This window comes from Vulpes vulpes, chromosome 4, assembly GCF_048418805.1.
Source record: "Vulpes vulpes isolate BD-2025 chromosome 4, VulVul3, whole genome shotgun sequence".
Lineage (NCBI taxonomy): Eukaryota > Metazoa > Chordata > Mammalia > Carnivora > Canidae > Vulpes > Vulpes vulpes.
In genome coordinates, this window is record NC_132783.1 from 81,650,771 (window position 1) to 81,673,342 (window position 22,572).

The 22,572-nt window shown below is 54.7% G+C and overlaps 1 protein-coding gene across 2 annotated transcripts in view; it reads left to right on the forward strand.

Annotated features, from left to right (window-relative positions):
• Positions 1–3,954: 3,954 nt before the first annotated feature.
• Positions 3,955–22,572, forward strand: part of UNC5B (unc-5 netrin receptor B) — a 78,151-nt gene continuing 59,533 nt past the window's right edge. The window contains exon 1 of one of the 2 annotated variants that reach the window (XM_072756237.1): positions 3,955–4,341. In XM_072756237.1, the coding sequence (XP_072612338.1) occupies positions 4,263–4,341 (79 nt within the window). In that variant the 5' untranslated portion in view covers positions 3,955–4,262. The remainder of the gene's footprint in view (positions 4,342–22,572) is intronic. The other variant, XM_072756236.1, reaches the window with a different exon arrangement.

Genomic DNA, 22,572 nt, shown 5'->3' on the forward strand with positions numbered 1-22,572 from the left:
ACCCCGCATTAGCTATAGTGATGTTACTACAAAGACATGGTAGTGCTTTAAGGAGCTTCAACCTTGAGGTACAGGTGTACCCCACAGTACAGGTGTTTGGGGCATCGGACTGGATGGATCAGGGGAGGGATTCTGAACTCATTCTCAAACCTCACCTCCCAAGATCCTCCAAACCGAGTCGTCTGAGAGCCCGCTCCCCTAGACAAGCCAGGGTCCCAGGAACCACTCCTGGGCGCTCCCCATCCCCTGGGGGTCTGGCCTTAGGCTGGAGGCCGCGGCGGCCTCGGTGGCGATGCGAGCTGCAGCGCGCCCCCTAGTGGCACCTGCGCGCACACGGGGCCTGGCCGCCGCGGGAGGTGCCAACCCAACCCTGCGCCGCCGCAACCCGCAGCTGCTTTTCAATCAGCTCGTACTCAACCAGATAAGGGGCTTTCTGTGTGTTCTTTTCAATTCTAGGAGGTAGGTAGTGTTTCCATTTTACAAGCGAGGAAACCGATGCTAGGAAAAGGCTCAGCAGCCAGCCCACCTTCTCCCAGCAGGTCAGAGCTGGCCCTGGTCCATCAAACATCAGCTCAACTCCAGATTCCGGAACTCTCGTCTGCCACATGCTCTTCAGGTTTGGGGGAAATGAGGGTAGCCCCCGGAAGCATCTGCAGACTCCAGTAAGTGTCAGAACTGGCTCTGTGTTGTAGGAAGGCAGTCCCACCTCCTGCCCCTGGCCCCAGGCCCCCAGGAAATGAAGGGGGAGGTCGGAGGCTCCTTCTAGGGCCCATTTGACAAGGCTGTGGGTGCTTTGCTCAGTAACCCCTCTTTTTCCAGTCTCACTGATGTTCTGACTCAACCAATATTGATTGTAGGCCTACCTTGGATGCTGTCTTCTAAGCTGGATGTATAATGGTAAACGGGAAAGGAGGTGCCCTGCCTCCAAGCAGCTCACCACCTCCTCCTCCTTCTTAACTCACAGCAGAACACCTTTGCTGGGTTTGGGAACACTTTAGTAATTTGTAATCCCATTACTCCAATGAGTCATCCCGGGGCCCGGGCCTTGCCCATTCACCTATCCAAGGGACAGGTATGGGCTCTGGGTATTATGACTCCCCCTGCAATCCTTTCCCTGGCTGGAGCCAAGGGCCAGCACGCATACCATGACAGCATGGGAGGGGATGCAGGGGAATTATGGAGGGATCCCCAATGTCGTAAGTTCCCCACCCTGATGTTGGAGTCATGGAGGGAAAACAGGGCCCAGGACCCTCCCCCCATGCCCCATAGGCATATTTTAAGAATTGAAAGAGTTTTTAGGCTGGGGAGGGAAGTGGGGCAGACACCTGCAGGAGAGAGGGAAATAAATAACCACTCTTCTTTTGCTTGTCCTCTCATCCCCCCTTCCCTGCTGCCGGGAGTTAAACAAAGCCCTGAAACCTGACATTGGGCTAGAAGGGCCTACCTGGTACGATTCCTGCCTGAACAGCAAGTCCAGAGGACTGGAAGTTTTCAGAAGTCTCCAATTCCCACTGGCCTTCTGATGAAGAGAGAGAGAGGGAGAGAGGCGGAGGCTGGGGAGAGAACACCAGCCCTGTAGTCCCCGCATGCTCTGTTTCTGCTGAGCTCCCAGCTGAGTTATGCAGCATAGTGTCCTTGACCATGTGCCCACACCCAGGGGATGACAGTCAGTTGTGGGTCTGGGTACCTGTGTTCCTGTATGTGTTTCTTTGGGGTAGCTAGGTATCTAAGTATCAATTTGTCTCTCCTTATGAGTCCATTTGTGCTTTTGGAGATGTCTGTGTATGAGTCTGTCTGTGGCATGGGGAATGTGTGCGCTTTTTTTTTGGCCTCATGTCTCGGGTTTATGGTTGTCTCTGCAACGGGGAACCTGTTTGTAAGTGTTTCTAAGAGGGTCGTTTTGCACCTGTGGATCTTTGCTGCATGTTTACTTGTGAGTACTTTTATAGGTGTCTATAGGCCATGTGTGCTTATAACTGTGCTTGGGGTTTGTGTATGTATGTGTGCTTGTAATTGTGAGGATGGGTGGAGTTGGCCACTACACTTGCCTGGGCTGTCCTGGGCCAAGCTAAAGATAACCTAACTACCTTTGCCCACAGGGACCTTTCTCAGTTGGCCAAAGTTCTTCCCAGGTATTTCTGCTCCACCTATATCCACCCTCCAGATCCTGAATACCCAGCCAGAGAGGGCAGGGGAAGTGGCTGACTACAAGCACCATGCTCCAGATGCTCCAGGCCCCACCTGTGCAGGGAGAGTGTGTGGAGGAGGATATTGGGCAGTACTTATTGCTTTTCTGTCCCCACCAGGTCCCCTTCCAGCCTGCTAGATTGGTCCCCAAGTCCTTTCTCCTCCAATCTAGGAATTGGAGTGTCACTGGGACATGTATCACATGTGGGAACATGTGTCACTGGGGACACTTTGCCTGATTCCAGCCCATCCCCTACTGGCTCCCGGGCCTGGCTGGACCAAGCTCTGACTTCCTTCACCCCTTCCTGAAGTAGCCCACTGCCCTTGTATTTGAGGAACGATTCTAGATCCGTGCTCCAGAAAAATCCCAAGTAGAGAACAGATCAGAGCTAGGGGACAGTGGCATTCCTGCTGGCTGCCAGCATCCTTTTCTTTGAGTCCAGCCCCAGAGGAGGTGTGGGGTGGAGGCTCCCCAGCTCAGAGTTTCTTTCCAACTCCATCTCCCCTGTCCCCTTCACTCTCTTATTCTCTCAAAGCTGTGTGTGATCTTGATCAAATGACCTTACATCTCTGTGCCTCCATTCCATCATCTATAAAATGGGGATACAACTGGTACATCTCAGAGTTGTTGTGAAGACTAACTCAGGGGCACAGGTCTCTGCCAGTGCAGCTGGTCCACCGCTTCTGGTATCACTGTGTTTCAGTCTCAAGACACTACCATTCCTCCAGCTCCACCTGGTTCCATATGCCTTTTGGCCCACTCTTGGGTAGCCAGGACTTTCCCCCACAAATCAGACTGGCAAGGAGAGGAGATCTTGGAAAGAGAGATTAGTGACATTTATGCAGTTTCCATACATATTTTTTTCATTCAACTCTACACCCCCTTATGAGATAATTATAATTTTTCTCTATTTTAGATGATGATGAAGGAAGCATCAGAATGGTTAAGTAACTTGCTCAAGGTCACACAGAGGGTGAGGAGCAGAGCCCAAGGGCTGTACCTCTCCCCCTCTGCCCTACTGTTACCTTGGAGGGCAGCTTTTTAACAGTAGCACCTAAGGTGCTACAGGAGGTTTAGAGGGGTCTGGTAAACAGTTCTGCCTAAGGTCACACCGAGAAGCAGAGCCATCCAGGATGATCCGCATCTATACCTACGTTCACATAGCTGTAAGCCCCGGCTCAACCGGCACTGAAGTGTTTGAGATTTTTCCCATTTAGGGAGTTCTTTTCTTTTTTCTCTTTTCTTTTCTTTTCTTTTCTTTTCTTTCTTTTCTTTCTTTTCTTTCCTTTCTTCCTTCATTTCTTCCTTTCTTTCCTTTCTTTCCTTTTTTCTTTCCTTTTTATTTTTGGAAACATCCCCACACTTTGAAGGCACAGGTAATAAGGACCAAGGCAGCCCAAAGCGAGAGGCCTCAATTCAATCAGACGAGAAAGCTGACACAGCCAAGCCAAGGAGAGCTGAGATACATTTCCTTAGTTTTTGAAAAGGAAACCTGGGCAGTCTGCGCCTGCAGCCACGATCCCGCGGCCGGGTTTTCCAGCTCGCCGGGCCGAGCGTCTCGCGAGCACCCCCCGAAGGGCCCCCAGCCTAGGCGGAGGCCGCGCCGCGCCGCGCCGGCCGTCGGCCTCCCCCCGCCGGGGCCCCGGCCCGGCCCCGCCCCCGGCCGCCCCGGCCCCGCCCCCGCCGCGCGCCGTCCGCCCGGGCTCGCGGACCGACTAGGGCGAGCGGGCGGCGGCGCCCAGCATTGTGGCAGGCGGCGGGGGCCGGCGAGGGCGCCGGGGCCGCGGGCGGCGGCGGGGCGCGGGGAGGCGCGGGGCCGGCCGCCGCGGGGCCGCTCGGGGCGCTCACCTGCCGGCGCGTAACTTCGGAGCCGGGGCGCGCGAGCCCGCGGAGCGCTCGGAGCGCGGGAGCGCGGGGGGCGCGGAGGGGCGCGCGGGAGCCGGGCCGGGAGAGCGGGCGCCGGGCCCCGCGGACGGCGAGGCGGCGGCGGCGGCGGCGGCGGCGGCGGCGGCGGCGGGGCTGGGGCCCGGGAGCGAGCCCCGCGGGAGAGGCGCCCGAGCCTGGCCGCGGGAGCATGTGGGCCCGGAGCGGAGCGCGGGGCGCGCTGCTGCTGGCGCTGCTGCTCTGCTGGGACCCGAGGCTGAGCCGAGCAGGTAGGGAGCGACCGGGCACGGGGGGGGGGGGGGGTCGGGCCCCGCGGCGCCCGCGCGGCCCCGAAGTTGGAGCGGTCCAGCGCCGCGTCCGCCTGCTCGGGGAGGCGCAGGGGCCCCGCGGGAGAGGGCAGGTCTCCCCGCCCCACGGCCGCCCGCGGGGGCGCGGCCGGGTGCCCCCGAGGCGGCGGGAGGCTCGCTCCTTCTCGGGACCGGCGAGGCTGGCCTCGGGGGGACCCCGGGTTCCCCGCACCGGCGGCCGCAGAAAAGGAAAAGACGCGACTCCTGCTGCTCGCCCAGGTGCGCGCTTGCGGTTCGCCGGCAACTTCCCAGCCGGGGCTGGCGGCTCGTGCGAGCTCCTAGGCGCTGCGCCCCCAGAGCCGCGGGGCGCCCGGCTGGCCGAGGCCGAGGGAGGCCGGCGGCGAGGGCTTCGGCTGGGGGGGGGACACTGCTCCCACGGCGTTCCCCGCGACCGCAGGGGCCGCAGGTCTGGAGGGATTTTTTTTTTTTTTAATTTTTTCTTCCTGGGGTTTGGTGTGTGTTGGGGTGGGCGCAGAGTACGTAGCGATCCTGCCAAGTTTCCTTGTAAGTGGGTCACTGACATCCCCCCGCCCGGGGAGCCGGCGCGAGATGCGCTTGCCTACAGTGGGCCTGCAAGATGCGTTAAGGGGGTTGGTAGGCTCCTAAAATAAAGTCCCTAGCGCCACCGGCACCACCCCCTCGCCCTGTTGTGCACACCTCTCGCTCGCCTGGGCTGGGCCCCGCGCCGACCGCGCCGCGACTTCTAAGGAGCGGGTGGACGCACCGGAGCCCACCTGCCTTGGGTGCGGGCACCCCAGGAGGCGGGCGGCGGCGCGGCTGGACGCCTCGGCTCCTGGGGCGGGGCCGGGCGGGGGATCGTCCCGCGTGGAGCCCTCCGAGTTGGGGCTGAGAATGGGGCAGGAAAGCTGGCGCAGAGAGTGGACGAGGTGACGCAGCCCTCCCCCACCGCCTTCCGCCGGGATGTGGCGTCCCCCCCCCCCCCACTACACCCCAATGGCCAAAGACTCCTCGCTCTGGAATTAATGATTCCCACGGCCTAGGAGCGAGGGCTTGGTTTTAGCACATCCTCCACTGCCCCCCCCCCCCCCCAGCCCTCTGTTGTAAAGTTACGACACGATCATTTGATCCGAGTTAATTACGATTTGGGCAGACTCTGGTATTTAAAGCAGTGTTTTGAAGTTGGAAGGTAATGATGGGGGAGGGGGCAGGCTGCTGAATGACCAACCTTGTTTTAAAGAGCGCAGTTGAATGTGGGAGTTGCTGGGCTGGGGTGTTGGTTTCTGGTTTGAGGGTGTTTGAGGGGAGCTGATTGAAGGGTAGGGTGAAGCCTCTGTAGACGCCACTTGGGCAGGATCGGGGCTTGGGAAACTGTTTTAGAACCAGCCGCGCTATGGGATCAGGGATAAATACTGAGGTTACAGGGGAGGGGAGGGGGGAGGGCCTCCGCCGGGCAGGAAAAAGGCAAGACTGGTTGGCCTAGAGTTGGGCTGGGGAGGCTGGGGGTGGCCTGCCTTTCCTGCTTAACAAAGCATCCAGCCCCCACCTTCCCCAGAGGAAACCCCAGGCCCAGGGCTTTGATGGATTTGGGCACAAACGGAGCCCAGCCAGAAGTGGCCTCTAATACCGGGCTTTGATTTCTCACCAGTGAGCAGAACCGGTGTTGGAATTGTGCTCATTACTTAGCACGGCAGGGGCTGCCTGCCCACCAGCCTACAGTGGGCCCAACTGGTGGGGTCTGTGCGCAGTCCCCCCTCTGCCCAGAATCTGAAGCCCTTAGAAAATTTGCCTTCAAGGAGGGGAGAACATGTCCCCCTCTCCTACGCAGCCCGTTTCTCCAATGCCACGGGCACAGAACATCTGTCGGAATGTTCTTGGGGTCTGCCCAGTGGATCCGTCACGAGTCCCATTTCACTGCTGGGGAAAAGCAAGGCCAGAGTGTTGGCTCTTCTCAATCTTGCTTGACCACAGATGGCAGACTTGCATGCAGGACTGCTCCTCTCTAATAGCCAGGCTGGTTCAGGTCACACTGGACGCCTCCTCGTGGCCCCATCCACCTCTGCCTGAAGGCATATATCAAGCTGATGGAGATAAGGCTGTCTCCACAGAGCAGGGCTCTCTCTGGGAGGTGTCCAGGCTCCGTCAGGTGGCAGGCACTTTGTCTCTTTTCCCTCACCCCCCTTCCCAGTGGATATGGGGATGAGCTCCCTTTACAGCACTAAGGGATTTTTAAGCCATAAAGTTTGATGGTGGAAAAATCAAACCCGGAACCATAAAATCCAGACCCTTAGAAGGAGGAGGTGTCAGCAAGTGACTGGCCGGCAGAGGCCACTTCAAAAGCCCCTGTTGGCCCTCAGGATCTCCTCTCACCGTACCGTTAGCCTTTCCAGGAGTTTTTTAAAGAGTCTTGCCTTGGCTTCTGGCTGGGATGGTTGAGAAGGGACCGTGGAATCATGATAACACATCTTTTTAAGATGCAATTAAAGTCAGAGTTTTCCCAGTGTCTCTGCTGTGTGTGCATGTGTGTGCATGTGGGTGGGTGTGTGCATGTGGGTGGGTGTGGTGCGGTGGCCCATTTTGCGTCACCCTCTACACTGTAGCAAACACCCATCTCAAACAAATGGAAAATCAAGAGTGTCTTAATGTGCTTTCTCATTAAAGTGAAAGTATCACTGCAGAGGAAGAAATTCGGAGGTAATTTCTCTCCTCCCTCCTCTCTCCACCCCCACCCCAAACTGGGAATTCCAGAGGACAAAACAGTTCCCCTCTTTTCCAACCCCTTTCCTTAACTGCTGAAGCTTTGGGACAGGCCCTGACTTGCCCTGGGGGGGTGGGGCGGAGGGAGGTATACATGGGGACTCGGGGATAGATCTGGAATCTGAACTCAGGCCTCACAAACCTCAGGCTAGTTCTGGCTCCTTCTTTCCACCTGGCTGCATGGGTCTGGGACTGAGCTGCTGAATTGAGGCCCTAGGGAAGGCAGGCTGCTAAAGATAAGGTTTGTTTGGTAGTTAGGTCAGACTGAGACTTGTAGTGGGATGAGGAAAAGAGGTGGAGTCAGGAATGCTGACCCCAGACAGGTGTAATAGGGCTCGGCCAGAGGTCAGGCCCTGAGACTAGCCAGGTGCCCAAAGGTAGCTCCACCCCTGATCCCTAACCCATCCCAGGTGAGATAAACCACAGGCCAAGCTCCCTTGGATTGTGGGACTAGCTGGCTCTACATTTTAAAACTCTGCCTTCATTTGTATAGATGGGACAAAATATATTTTTAGTTTTTATTTTGAAGCTTTGGGGAGCCCATCTCCTCCCCACCCACTCTGTTGAGTTTCTGGCTGTCAGGCCTGAGATGAGATCTTCCCATCTCCCCTTCCCTTCCTCCCCACACTCTTCTAAAGAGGGTGTGGGCTGCCTAGGACTTTGGGGATGAGCGAAGAGAAGGACTCCCTCACTCCAAGTGCTTAAGAGAGTAAGGTTAGTGATTCTAAAGTGTCCGTCCTGGAGCCCCCCTCCAAGTGTGTTCTTCTGACCCTCAGCCCTGGGGTGGGGTGGCAGGGAGACATCCATCCGGGAGCCCACCTAGCAAGGCCTGTAGGAAAGGAAGGGAGGCGGGGTCATGGGACTTGGGGAGTAAAGAGAACCTGCCACCAAGGCCAAGTGGCCCCCAGCAGAGAAGGGAGGGTGCGGGCATCCGAGGCCACAGCCGAGCCTCTCAGGGCCTCCTCTTCCTTCTCCTCCTCACCAGTTTCCTAAACAGCTTCCACAAATGGAGTCATTAAAACTGTGAAGGCAAAATGAAACCAAACAAGTGCCTTCTGTGCTTTTCTGTTTCTTGTCTTTATTTTTTTTTAAAGGGAAAATTAAAATACCGTAATTAGAATAATAGGAGGAAGGGCAGTTTCAGGAAGGTCGAGGGAATCAGGTGCACTGGCCCCTTTGATTTGCTTCCTGAGTTGGGGCTGGGGCCCCGGCTGCCCAGGGGATGTCTCCCCACCCTCGTTATGGGGAGCCGGGCGCCCCGGAGCTGGCCAGGGCTCCCGGCTGTGAGCTGGGCATGCAGCGGATTCGCATTCAGCCCTGCGCCCCCACTGGCCGGCCTGTGCAGGTCCCGCGGTGCCCCTTCATCTCCGCAGCTTTTTCTTTCCACACTGGCAGCAAAAACACCTGCTGGAGTGCGCGCATACAGCAGCCGGTCCCCGCTCCCCAGCCCTTTCCTTCCCTCCCTTCTCCGAAAGCGCCCGACCTGATCAGCGCCTCCTGGCCCGGCACGGAGTGGGCTCCGCACGGAGTGGGCTCTGGGCTCGGGGTGGGCTCCGTGCCTCCATAGTGGCGCTTACCTGGGGCCACGCATCTGGGCGCCCCACCCCTCCACCCTGCGCCCCCTGCTCCGCGTCCCCCTCTCCTTCTCACCCTCTCCTTGCATCCCCTTACCTCCCCTCCCCTGTGGAGCTGAGAGTCCTGGGAGAGGTGGGGGGAGAGGGGAAGCCTCCTGGAGCTCCAAGCCACCTGAGCAGGTGAGGGTACCCAGCCCAGCCTCCATCCTCACCTCCCAGAACCGCCCGGCTGCCCCCAGCGCCTCACAACTTTCCCTGCGGGGCGGGGCGAGGCCCGGTTCTCCAGTTCTCCGGGAAGGCAGGCTGTGGGTGTGAGAGTGTGTATCAAGGACTGTCGGTGTTGTAGGGGTGAGAATGTGTATTGCGGAGGTGGGAGTGTGCAGTGGGAAGGGAGGGTAGGTGTGGTGTTGCGTTGGGGTGTTGGGGAATGGAGATGAATGTGCGGGACCAATAGATGTGCCGATGAGGGTTGTGCCTTTTGTATATGGGTACATGTGATGGAGGTGACTACGTGTGTTTGGGGGTGTGGGGGTGTGTGCATATGGGCACAGCTGTGGTGTGTTTGTGTATAAATAGGTATGTGTGGTGTGGGGACAGTGAGTCACCACCAGGTATGAGAAGCTCCATCCATTGTATTCTGTTGGGGATGTCTCTTCCTGATGGGACCCAGGCCATTTGCCCTTTAGCACTACGGAGATCTTATTTTGCCTGCACTGGGGGTTGTGAGCAGGATTTGGTCCAACTGCCAGGTTCAGGAGTTGGAAGGCGGAGGCCAGCTTCCCCTGCCCCCCACTACACACACACACTCTTGAGGGCAGATAGGACAGGTAGGTCCTGCTGCTCCAGAGGGAGGAAGGTCAACCATAGATAAGTCCTAAAGCCAGTCCAGGAACGTGATCGATGGCCCCCAGGATGAGGGTCTGAGTCCTAGGGTCACCTTCAGTTGACTTCCAGCTTACCAAGAACAGTGGCAGCTGATCTGCTCTCTGACCTGGCTCAGCCTCATGCTGCAGCCCTCTGGAGGCAATGAGGTCTCCTCTGGAATTTGCTAGAGTAGAGGCAGGCAGAGAGCTTGAGTGAGTGGCATACCTACATAAGCAGGCATGGCTGGGGCTGGGTCTCTCAGTGGAGGCAATTTAAACAGGACACTTGCACACAGACACACACAAGATCCGTACTCCACTGTCCTCACCACTTCCTTGGTCACCAAGAGTCCCTCTGCTTTCCCACTTCTGCCATATTGATTGACTGCCATCCTCAGCTCTAGGGTCAAAGATGGGCCCTTGTGCAGCAGGGGGACCTATAGGAAAGTCGCAGCCCCGCTGCTGGTGCATATTGGTTTAGTTTATTAAAAAAAAAAAACCCTCTTATAGATGGGACCTCACTTGGTCCTTGTAAGAACTCCACCGGCCAGGAGGATGGTCACCTAGGAAGCTGACCTGGATCCCAGGTTGGAACCAGAGCAGCCCTGGTGCCAACCCTCAGGGTGGTCACTGGACTGGATGCTCATGTCCACTTCAAAACTGTTAGGACATTCAGAGAGTCTCAGATGCCAGGTGAGGGCGGTGATGGTTTATGTAGGAAGAGCACAGCAAAGAGTAAACTTTCCTAGCCTTGGGGCTTCCTGGAGGGGGTGACGTGAGCCAGACCTTGACTCTCTTTTTCAGGTCTTTCTAAGAGCATGTCCTGAAAAGACGGGGTGGGGGCCTGCTAGCTGGAGCACCTGGGCAGGGGGGCCTGGCCCCAGGCCTCTCCCACTCTCAGAAAATTGGCCCTATCAGCACCTGCTCAGCCACCATCTTGGGCCAGCCCAGTCCTTGGTGGGGCAACCCCTGGTCGTATGTCCACTCCTGGGCCTCTCAGCCTCATCTGAAGGGGTGTACCTTGGGAAACTGACCCTCAGCTACCTCTGACTGCAGGCTGGGACCTGGGGCGGAAGATTGAGAGGAAAAGCTATCTTATTCCTTGATTCTCTCCCTGTGGCTCTTTTTATTTTTATTTAAAAAAAATTTTTTTAAAGATTTTATTTATGCATGAGAGATGCAGAGGGAGAAGCAGGCTCTATGCAGGGAGCCCGATGTGGGACTTGATCTCAGGTCTCCAGCATCAGGCCCTGGGCCGAAGGGGGTGCTAAAACGCTGCGCCACCTGGGCTGCCCCTCCCTGTGGCTCTTGAGGATGAGTGAGTCCAGGAAACACTTCTTAACCACTAGTCAGCTGACTTTCTAGAGGGGCCTCACTGGCCTTGGCAGCTCACCTTGCTGTGCTGTGCCTCAATTGCCTCATCTGTAAAATGGGGGTAATAACACCATCCTCATGAGGTGGTTTTAAGAATCACACAACCTGATTATGATAAAGCACTTAGCATGGGGCCTGGCACATAGTGAGTATGGACAGCCCTGTAATGCCAGAGTCAGCCTCCTCTAGGGGCATGCGAGGAGGAGAAAGGCCTAGGCCTAGCAGCTCCTGGCCTAGGAGTTAGGAGACTCTAGTGTTTGCTCTTCTGCTGCTGTGTGATGGGGGCCTTTTCCTCTCTGGGTTCTGGTTGGTCTCCCCTTCTGGAAGTTTGGGGTGGGGAGAAGTGGAAGGATGACCTTTAAGGGCCTTGGGGTTTGGCTTTTGTTTTGCCTAGTTCCATCTGAAGAGGCCCCAGCAGCCAGCAAGAGGCAGAGGTAGCTGAGGCCCAGAAGCACTTGTGTTTACAGAGGCCCCTCTAGAAAGTCAATATATCGACTGGAATGCCCTTGTGAACATTATGTGGCCCTGGGTCTCTCTCTCTCTCTCTCTCTCTCTCTCTCTCTCTCAAGCCATAAATCACCCGTCCGGACTTCAGTCCCATGTTCCTGCTCCATGAGCGTCTCCTATCTCAGAGGCCAAGAGCCCCAGATGCCAAGCAGGGCCCAGGGGCAGAAAAGGACCCTACAGGCAGAGGCAGCGTGAATATGCAAGAGAAGAGGCACTTGTTCCCACACACACACACACCCTGCCACCCCCATCAAGGCTCAGGGGGCGCTGTGGAGGAGGTGGGGGGAACATACTCTCAGACCCAGCCAGACCATTCACTGTTTCATTTTGCAGGGGTAGAGGCTGATCCTGTGGTTGGGGAAGGAGGGATCCCATCCCCACATCCTGTTGGAACACCAGCCCAGCCCTGAAACTCGGGTGCACGTGCATATTCATCCAATCAGAGCAAGCAGTGGGCGCTACAGTCTAAGTGGGGCAGAACAGGGGCCTGACCCTTGAATGGATTTGTGTCGCTTTTTGAGGCCTGAGCCATGTGCCCAATGTGTGCTGCTGGGGTGCAAGAGTGGGAGATGGTGCAGCAGAGAGGAGCTCACTCAGGTGAGCTGAGCTACACACACGGCCCAGGAGGGATCCAGTGCAGTGCTTAGAGGGCAGGCTGTGCAGTCAGACCGCTTGGGGTCAGATCCTGGCTGGGATCCCATCTGGCTCCAGGTCCGGGAGCAAGTCGTCTACCCTTTCTGAGCTTCAGTGTCTTCATTTGTAAAATGGGACTGCTAATAATGCCACACTCATCAGATTGTCATGGGGAACAATGAGGTAACATAGACAAGTACATTGCACCTTCTCGAGTGCTCAGTTGCATTCACGGTCCTCATCAGCATCATCATTACCGACGCCACGTATTGGGTGGTACAACAGGAAGTGCTGAGGCTGTTGAGAGAAGCCTCCTGCGGGAGGAGGAAGGTGGTGTTTGGCCTTTGAAGGAAGGACAGAGTTTGGGTAGGCAGAGAGGGCGTTCCTAGTAAGGGGGTGCGTTTGTAAGGGGGTGGGGGTGGAAACGTCTGGCTCATCAACCCAGGAAACAAATTCCTAATTCAGCCCCTGACTTGTATCTGATCATCTGGTACAACAGGAATTCTGGGGCCAGGGGTCCCTTGATACTTTGAAAGAGCCAGGCTTTGGAATTAAAAGCACTCACTCACTGAGAGCCTGGGCCAGGTGGCTCAGTGCTCTGGACCTGTCTGGAAGCTGACCTGCCACCTTCACTGGGCAGTGGTGTGCTGTGAGATGGCAAAGGTGATCCTGGCATGGAGTAGGTTCTCTTGATTTCTATTGCCTTCCCTCCTTCCTGCCTCTCCCCCAGCCTGATCTATCTGGCTAACACCTGGGGTGAGGGTGCTGAGCCTTGCTTTTCTCTGTGCATCTCTGGGCAAGAGAGCAAGAAGACAGGGAGTAGAAGCTTCCAGGTTGACCTGAGAGCCAGGGAGAGGGGCAGGATGAGGGAGGCTGCCTGCCTTTTCTGGCCCCTGGTATTCACCGAAGCCTGGCGGGTACCAGGAGGCATCCCCAAGGTCTGGGAGGCACATCTTCTGAGATCACCCAGGAGCCTGCAACCCCCAGGGGCCTCCAGTGGCGTCTCGAGGCATTACCGGGGTCAGGAGACAGGAGCTGAAGGAAAGCAGCTCTGTAATGCAATCAGAGGCGCCCGCCTGCCCAGCCTGGGGCCTGAGCACCCATGGAGGATGGAGAGCTTACAAGAAATTGAGTCAGAAATTCCAGGAAAGTTGTTCCTGGCTCCTTCTCCCATCCTACCTTTGGGCATTCTGTGACACAGCAGGGCAGAGCGAGACTCAACAGAATGAGCAGTGGCCTGGGACCAGGTGGCAAATGTTGCAAAGGGCAGCCTCCCGCCCTTCCCTTCCCTTCCCTTCCCTTCCCTTCCCTTCCCTTGTCACTGAGCCAGGGCCCTGGGGACCTGGGTGGAGGCAGGATGGGGTTGAACAACTAGGTCATGAAAGAGCAGCTGTGACGCTAGGTGATGAGGGGACCGAGTCTGATTTTGCTCCCTCGCATGTTCCTGGTGCCGAGCACAGTCCCTGGCCCATAGAAGGTGCTGGATAAACACTTGTAGAATGGATGAATGAGAACTCACGGTCAGGCCTCACTCACGCAGGTAGTCGCGATGATTCAGTCCCTACAGTGCTGTGGACTTGCTGCTTGGATGTAACCAAAGAATCAAGAGATTCTAGTTGCTTCGCTTACAGCCTCCCTCTCTTTGCCTACCTCTCTCCCTTCATTCTCTTCTGCTTCTATCTTGGAGCACTTACTAGGTACCAGCCCTGATGAAAGTCAGAGCCAAGTCTTCAGTGCTTGGAGCCCCTAGCTATGAGAGAGTTTAGTCACTAGGTCCAGGGGAGCTGTAGAGAATTAACCAAGCATTGTAGCCAAGTGCCTTCAGGCCTCTGTGTGCAGAAAGTGGCCTGGCAGGCATTTGCCAGGCTGGTTAACTTTGTACTTACCTGCAAGGTGGCCTTCACATGGGATAGCTGGCCCAGCCCCTTGCAAAATGTTTGTTTCCTACTTGTATTCCCAACCCTATGGATCATTCGCCTCCAGCTTGCCTTCTCGGTGCTCAACAGAATGCCCATTGCATGCACAGGGACTCTGGGGCCTGGGATTACATGTGGGCTGAGAGGGTATTTCTTGAAAGCCCATGGGCAGGGTCTGACCACAATTCTCAGCCCTCCATAGCAACTGCCACCAAGGAGCTGGGTTTGGTGCAGGGGAACAGTTTTGGCTGCAGGGTCTGATGGAGCCAAATTCTCCCTGGCACTGTGTTCAGTGCCAACATTCAGGGAGCTTCCCTGGGAGATTGATCAACCCCCTCGGGTCCTTGGCCGAGGCAGCAGTAGGCCTGGCCAGTACCACCCTCGCAGCTGGGCACCCACTGGTTCTTGCCAGGAGCCCCGATCCCAGGCTGAGCTGAAATTACTGCCTGGTAGCCAGATAGCCTGGGGCTGCTGGGCATGATGACCCCTGCTGCAAATCTGATCTGGCCCCATATTTTCCTGCTGGCATGCCCCACTTCTGTATACAAACACACATACACTCACGCAGAAGAGACAACAGCAGAAAGAGCCCTGAGCTAAGGATTGGGAGGCCTCCTGGATTCTAGTCCTGTCCACACAGCTAATCTACAGTATGGCATTGAGGTAGGCCCTCTCCCTCTCTGGGCTTCAGTGTCCTCATCTGTCCAAATGAAGAGGGTCTGGCCTAGAATTAGAAAACTGCATTCAAGTCTGATATATCTGAGTCACAAACTGTAATTTCCTGAGCCTGTACCTCCTCACTATAAAAAAGGAGCCCTGATTAGTTGTTGGGGAGACCAAATGAGATGGGGCATGGTCAGTAAATGTTGGTTTTCTTTTCTTTCTAGCCAGAAAGAAATGAATCTGCTAATTGCTGGTTTTAGCCCTCGCTTCTTTCTAGTAGTCCCTTTTTGGCATGGGAAATATCAGACATCCACCTGTGGTTACAGCAAGGGAAGAAGCCTGCATGTCATATGCATTTGGAAAGAGCACTGGACGAGACATCTAGAAGCTTCAGCTCTAAGGCCAACTCTATGACCAAGAAATCACTCCCCCTCTTTGAGCTTGAGTTTACCCATCAGCAAAAGCTATCAAAGCAGCTGCATGTCAGATAGGGCCAAAGGAGAATACACCCAGAGAGATGCTTTGGAAACTTCTGCAAACCCAAGCTGATCTGAGGTGGAAGGAGGCAGGCAGAGCAGGATCTGTTGTGCCAGGGACTACGCAGTTCATCCGAGAGCTGTTTGCTGTGGGGCAGAGAGGACCTACCTAGGTTCCCTTCCCTGGCTGGAACCCCCTGCCTGTTGGTGGGGCCTGGCTTCTCCCCTCACCTGGCTGGCCATGGCTCTTGAGCTAGATGACAGAGTTTGGGTCTCTTTCCATCCCTCACCATGCTGCACACCCCAGAGCAGAGGAGGCCGGGGTGCCACGTCAGGGAAGGTTAGTGTCAGAGCTGGCTTTGATGTGTCTGAGCCAGCACACCATCTGCCATGCCCACCAGAACTTACATAATCCCTCGGCCAGCTGCCCGTTCTTAGAAAACGGGGCAGGCAGGACCAGCAGGGAGTGAAGGGGCAAGGTTTTCTTCTCTGCCCTTTATTCCTTGGCAGCCCACACCTCCTCAGACTAGCATTCATTCTCTGAGCTGCTCCTACACTGTCTGGAGCCTGAGACATAAATGCAAAGTCAGAGTAAGGCCCAGGCTGGATGGGGTCGTGGCAGGCCTCAAGGGCTGCTCGCTGCCTGGCCTCGCAGGCTTCAGGGGCATCTGCAGGCTGCTTTCTGATAGCACTTGGCTGGTGTGCTGGCCAGCCTCCTCTCATCATTCCTCTGTGGGGCTCCAGTGGGGTGGGGCCAAGGGGGCAGCTCAAGCTTCTGGGAAGTAAGAGCAGATCCTCCCCCACTTCCTACAGAGATGTTCCCTTTCCCACATTTTATCATGTAATGAGCATTTTTAATATGTCAGAATAACAGCCAAATAACACCGCCCATTTATGACCGAGACCCAAGATCCAGTCATGTCTTTTGTTTGCTGACTGTGTGATGTTGGCCAGGCTGCTTCCACATTGTTGGTCTCCGTTTCCTCATCTGGGAAATGAGAATAATAAAGCCTGCTTCCATAGCTGTCTTGAGGATTGAATCAGTTAATAATGCATGTAGAGGACAGAGAAAGGGTTCCACGAATGCTGTCATCCTTGGTACCCAGTTCCATTCTCTCTCTCTCTCTCTCTCTCTCTCTCTCTCTTTTTCCCCTAAGAAAGTGATACAGAATGACCAACTCTGGGTCATTCTAGGAATGCAAGGTTGGTTCAAAATCCATTAATTTTCATGACATATACCAAATTAGTATTATACACCAGAGTAATGAATCTAGGGAAACAAATTCATATGATTATCTCTATAAATGCTGAAAAAGCCTTCATCAAAATTCAACATCCATTCATCATATAAACCCTCAAAAAATACCAATTAAGGGGTTCTTTTTAGCATGATAAAATATATACATACCCTAATCCTAAAGCCAGTATCTTATCTAATGGGGAAACACTAAAGACCTTTCCATTAAGATCACTAATGAAGTATGGTTACCCACCATCTCTTCTCTTCAACACTGTGCTAGAAGCATTCGCCAATGAGATTAAATGAGAAATCACTTAGAGGCACAAAAATGGGAAGAAATGAGGTAAAACTACCCTACCAGATGCTAAAACATACTGTAGCGCCTCCATAATTAAAACCGAGGCATAGGTGTGTGAATTGTCGGACAGACCAGTCAAACCTAATAAAAGTCCAGAACAAGACCCAAGCGCATAAAGAAATGCAATATATGGCAAAGATGCTATCTTGGCCCACTGGGACAGAGACAGACTTTGAAATAAATAGTGCTGGGATAACTGGGTAGCTAGCCATTGGAAAAAGGTATAAGCTTTGATTCACATTTCACACCATAGAGGGAAAAAACAAACTCCAAATGGATTAGAGATCCAGACGTAAGTACTAGATGAAACCATGGGTGAATTTCTCCTTAACATTGGGGAGGGAAAGGCTTTCTAGCTATGATTTGGAATCCAGAGGCAATAAAATAAAAAATTGATCAAGTTTATTACATAAAGACTAAAATTTTTTTTGACAATAAAGCACCCTACTCTAGTCAAAAGATGAAGTATTTGACAAACCAGGAGGAGATGTTTGTGATATATTCCTCAGGCAAAGAACTAATACCCCAATTCAGAAAGCACTCTAAACTACTGAGGAACAAAGGACCAAAAGCCTGGTAAAAAGAAAAAGGAAGAAAAGAGACAAACAGACAATTCACAAGACAAGATATATAAGTGACCCTCAAACACGTGACTTCTAGAACTCTTCCCTTCAGGTACACCTTTATCGATACAAAAATACATATGCCCCCCCCCAAAAAATATACGTTCATCATTTGTAATTGCAAAATATTGGAAATCATTTGAGTGCCCTGAAATTCAATCAGCTATGGCACAAGCACTCATCACAGCTCTTCAGGAGCTGACAGGGTATGTGACTCCCAAGACATACTGACGAGCAAAGGAGGCACGAAATAGTATCTATAGGATGTTGTCTTTCATGAAAGAGAGAAGTGGGTGTGAGACCAGGCCAGATCCAGATCTCTCTCTCTCTCTCTCTCTCTCTCTCTTAAAGATTTTTATGTATTTATTCACAAGAGACAGAGAGAGGCAGAGACCTAGGGAGAGGGAAAATCAGGGTCCCTGCAGGCAGCCCGATACGGGACTGGATCCCCAGACCCTGGGATCACACCCTGAGCCAAAGTCAGGTGCTCAGCCCCTGAGCCACCCATGTGCCCCTGGACCTCTCTTCTCATTTTGTTTTCATGGCTGCTTGAATGCTTTCTGCTTCCTCATACACGCACCTCCTACTTTGCTCATAGGTCCAAGCGGTGGGCCCCGCAGGGGAGAGAGGTTCCCCATGCTATTCCCAGGGAAGATGGAGAGGGCAGGATCCACCAGTGCTGTCCCTGCCCTGTCTTGAATTGTGACTCCTGGCTCCGTGTGGGCCTGAGCAAACCCCTTCAGCTCCCTGGGACTCGATTTCCTCCTCTGTAAAATGGGTAATGAATCCTTCAGCACTTGCCTCACAGAGAGGAGGTGGGATCATCATCACAGTTCATGTGTGTGCAAAGGGCTTTATTTATTATTTACCTACAGGGTCTGCAAGTTGCTATTTGGGCCTCAGATAAGCCTTGGATCTTCCTTTTCCAGTCCCTCGACACACACAGGCACACACACACACGCACAACTCCCATTCTTTACAGAGCTGTGCAACATGCTGACATGGCTGCTTCGTTTGCTTTTACTTTGATTAGTGAGGGTCCCATCCACACGCACTCCATCTGTGTGCCAGGTGTGTTGTAGGCCCCCCAAGGCCCCGGCCGCCCTCCTACTCTGGGTCTGTCCTCTTGCCCACATTTCGTTTCATAACTTGTAATCACTCTGAGAAGAAGGTCTCAGACAACCAGATGAGGGCTTGGAGAGGTGAGGTGACCCACCCCAGTCTTCCAGATTTTATGTCAGAACCGGGTCTGGGTGTTACCCAGCCTCTAGGCTCCGAATTCAGTATTCCTTCCAGGACCCCACTCTGCATCCACTCCCCAGGCTGGGACCGGGTCTCACCCCCGTACACCTCCCTGGACATCCCCATGAGAGCTGGCTGCACAGTGATGACTTGGGGAGTCATTGTGTGGTGAGTGCACAGAAGCCCCACAGCAGCTTTGTCAAAGGCAGCAGCCCCACCAGTGTGCCTCCGGTCGTCTCAGTAAAGAGCTGATGGTCAGAACTGGGCTTTTCCCCGGGACCAGTCCGGGCCAGCAGGGCAGCCTTCTCATTCCAGCCTCTGCCTTTATAAAGGTTGGTCAGAGAGGGTGCGTATTCCTGTGGGAGGCTGGGAAGGAAGGGTAGCAGCCCCGAGGGCACCTTGTCTGCATGCCTCAGGCCCCTGAAGGACAGGCATGGTCTGGGGGGAATGTCCCCAGAGAGGGAGGGGCCTTGGGCAGGCAGCGGAGGGCATAATTGCCGGAAGGTCATGCTCCAAGCCCTGAAAACTCTGCTAACCAGTCAATAAGTCGTTTATTACACCCTTGACAGCATCCTTCTTTGCCTCCGCCCTGGGTCCTGTGCAGCTTGCAGAGGGAAGGGCTGGGCCAGCTGAGGGTCTGGCCTCTCCAGGGAGAGGGGCCTCTGAAAGCCTGAAGTCAGTTGTCTTCCCCACCTTCCCATTACAGCCCACCGGATCGCAGTGCTCGCAGAAGCCCCCCGGGCTGGGGGGGAGCCCCGATCACTGCTGAAAAAAGCCAGCTAAACAAGTTTCCAAGTGCTTGAGCATCTCCACCTCCCTACCCTGGACTTCCTTTCCAAGGCTCCTTCTAGGGAATCCTAGTGCTTATGACGCAGGGTCAGTGTTCGGAGCTTGGCAGGAGCCATGGCCCGAAAGAGCTTCTGAAGGGGCACGTGAGGGCCCATTTTTCTGGCTTTTCTGCCCATCACATGTCAGGGTGATGCCCATTGCTCATAGGCAGGGAGCACTTCGAGAAAGAGCATCTTCACATGTGAATCTCAGCTGCTTAACGGCCCGGGAGGTCATCAGGGTGATAGTTTGCACTTCCTTCTTGCCAGTGGGGGAACTGAGGCAGAGAGAGAGGGATGACTTACCCAAGTTTTCTCGGGACTTGCTTTGTGGCTGGCTGAGTTTTCACCCTTGCCAGACCCTTTCCACCCCAGCACAGCTGAGAAAGATTAAGAAAAGAAGCATTTTAGACTATTCTAGATTGTCTTTCCAGGGCCCCCATGTCTTACCTCTAGGACCTACCTCCGAGGGAAGTCAACAGGAGATTGAGAGGAGCTGTCCGGGCTTTAGCTCTGAGTGTTCTGAGAGGGTAGGGGTGTACGCCCACTCATGAGCAGGCAAGCTGGTGGCCCTACAACAGGCAGTGCCTGGCCTCAGCCCTCCTGGCTACACCACATTCAAAGACAGAAATCAGGCTTGAGCAAGAGCAAGCCAGTGGCCACTTCCAGCGGTCTGTCCACACAGAGTGACCTGGTTGACCCAGATCGCTCCTGGGCAGGGATGCTCCAGAGATAGCCATCACCCTTCTCTCTGCCCACTCTGCCCTCCCTGCCACATCAGGCCTCTGCCTTGGGGCACCTGGGCCACCTGTCCCCTCCCCAGAATATGTCCTACCCTTCCCTGAGCCGCTCACCATGCGTGGACAGCTGGGACCAGCTTTCCTATAAGGGAAATTCCAGATCCCACTAAATTCCAAATTCCATGGCCTTATCTGGCACCATTCTGTCTGGCCTTCGATGGGCTTCCTGGTGTGGGAGGAAGAACCTCCCTAACAGAGCAACTGTTGGGGGGTGCCCACATTTTCCCACCACCCAAGCTCCCTGGGTGTGTCCTGCTAGTTTAGACCATGGCTGGAACACACAGGTCGCCTATATGGAAAGCAACAAGCAGCAGTTTGGGGAAAAGGAGAGGGGCGGACAGTGGGCTTGACAACAGCAAGCAGGCCCCATAGTGGGCCTGTCTCACATGTAACCTTGTCTCACATGTAACCCTTTTCGGAGCTGAGATGCCCATCAAAGCAAATCATGGCCTCTTGCTAAGCCTCGGTTTCCCCATCTGATAACTGCAGGGGGGGGGGTTAAACTAGTGAACTCTGAGGCCCCTTAAAGCTTTCAGCTGCACATTTTCTAAAATCCCTCTTAGCCCATCAGCCTGTAGAATTTCCCGAGGTCCCAAGAGGGCAGTTGCTACACTGGCTCTTTCCCAGTACTTCCTGTCTAGCCAGGACCCTGTAAACAGCTGACAAGAGTGGGTCCTGCAGCTGCAGGAATGTGCAGCCCCCATGTCAGCAGACATGCCTCTGCACGGAGTGGCCCCCCTCACAAGCCACTGGATTTGCCATTGCTGGCTCCTTCCTGTCATCCTCATCCAGGTCTTGGCCCAGATATCCCTTCCTCAGAGAGTCCTTCCCTGATCCCCTGTCCCTTTTACTTTGCTTCTAGCACCTACTACAGACTGAGATGTTTATTTGTGCACGTACTTCTGTGCTAGCTGGCTTATTATCTGTTACGCTGTGGCCTGTAAACTCCATGCAGGCAGGACGTGTCACTCACCCGGTAATATACCCATAGGGCCTGGAACAGTGCCTGGCACAGAGTGGGCCCTCAATGAGCAGGTGCTTGGTGAATGAATAATCAGGGTTGTACATGTGAATCTCTTAGAGTTCTTTCAAGATTCAAAATTTTTTCAAAATGCCTGGCCTTCACCCCTAGCGGTTCTGGTTTAGGATGTCTGTGCATATATGAATTTTGACCAATGCACCCTTGTTAAAAAGAGACCCGCTCAGTGGTTCTCACCCTTGGCTGAATGACGGACTCACCTCTGTCTGGGTTCCCCCCAGAGATTCTGACTTAATTGGTCTTCGGATCTGACCTGGGCATGGGAAGCCTTCAAAGCGCCCCAGATGATCCTGCTGTGCTTCTAAGGTAGAGGACCTCAAGATCCAATTCTCTCCAAGGCCTTTCTGACCCAAAGTTCTGCATTCTTGGAAAGCCCTGCAAGTTTAAACCACCCTGTGTTCCACATGGCAAACCCAAACCTCCAGTGGGGTAACCTCCTTGCCCTCCCCTCCTACACAGATAAAGAGTGGCTTGCTATGACCCTCGTGGGCAATCAGGGGCATGCCCAGAGCCCTGTGGCCCTTCTCCAAGTGACTTCCCAGGAGCGCTGGTGGCTCTGTGCATAGCCCAGCACCTCCTTTTCCTGGTAAAAGGGCTGAGCTCTGTTGGAACCTGTCTCTTCCCCTCCCTTGATAGCACACAGTTTTAAATAAGATCTTCATTTACCAGAAGTTCACACCACAGCTTATGTGTTATATGAGAAGCAGCAATCTTGTGCGCATGGGGAAGTGCGCTGAGCCACAGTCAGGGGGGCTGGAGGAGAAGCAGGGGCAGAGGGGGTGCGGGAGGAAGGAGGAACCCTTGGAATCCAAGCTGGCACCTTGCCCCGGCCCTGGCAGTGCCATGCTCCTCTTGGCTCAGCGCGTGGCGGGTGGGGGAGGTGCCCTCGCTCTGCCAGCTGACCTCACGGCTGCTAGAAGGCTTGGGGCTGGGTGGGAGTGTGATGTCACCACCAGCTCTGCCAACTGCCCTCCCCCGCCCCCCACTGTGCTGCTCTGGATCATTTACATGTCTTCAGTTGCTTGAGAAGGGGCTCTTGCCCTTGACTTGCTTGCTAGGTGCCACTTGCCTTGCCTTGGAGGCTGTGATAAGGAAGGGATTTGGTGGCTGTGGACAGATGCCACTCCTCCCCCACGGTGTCCTGCCTCACTTCTTCCCACCTGGCCTGTGCAGCATCAAGATCAATAAACAAATTCCAGTTGTACAGGACTCAACAGTTTCCAGGGTGTCGTCATGCACTCCTCCCAGCTGCTCCTGATGTGGGTATGATTACCTTGCTTGTGCAGAGGGAGAAACTGAGGCT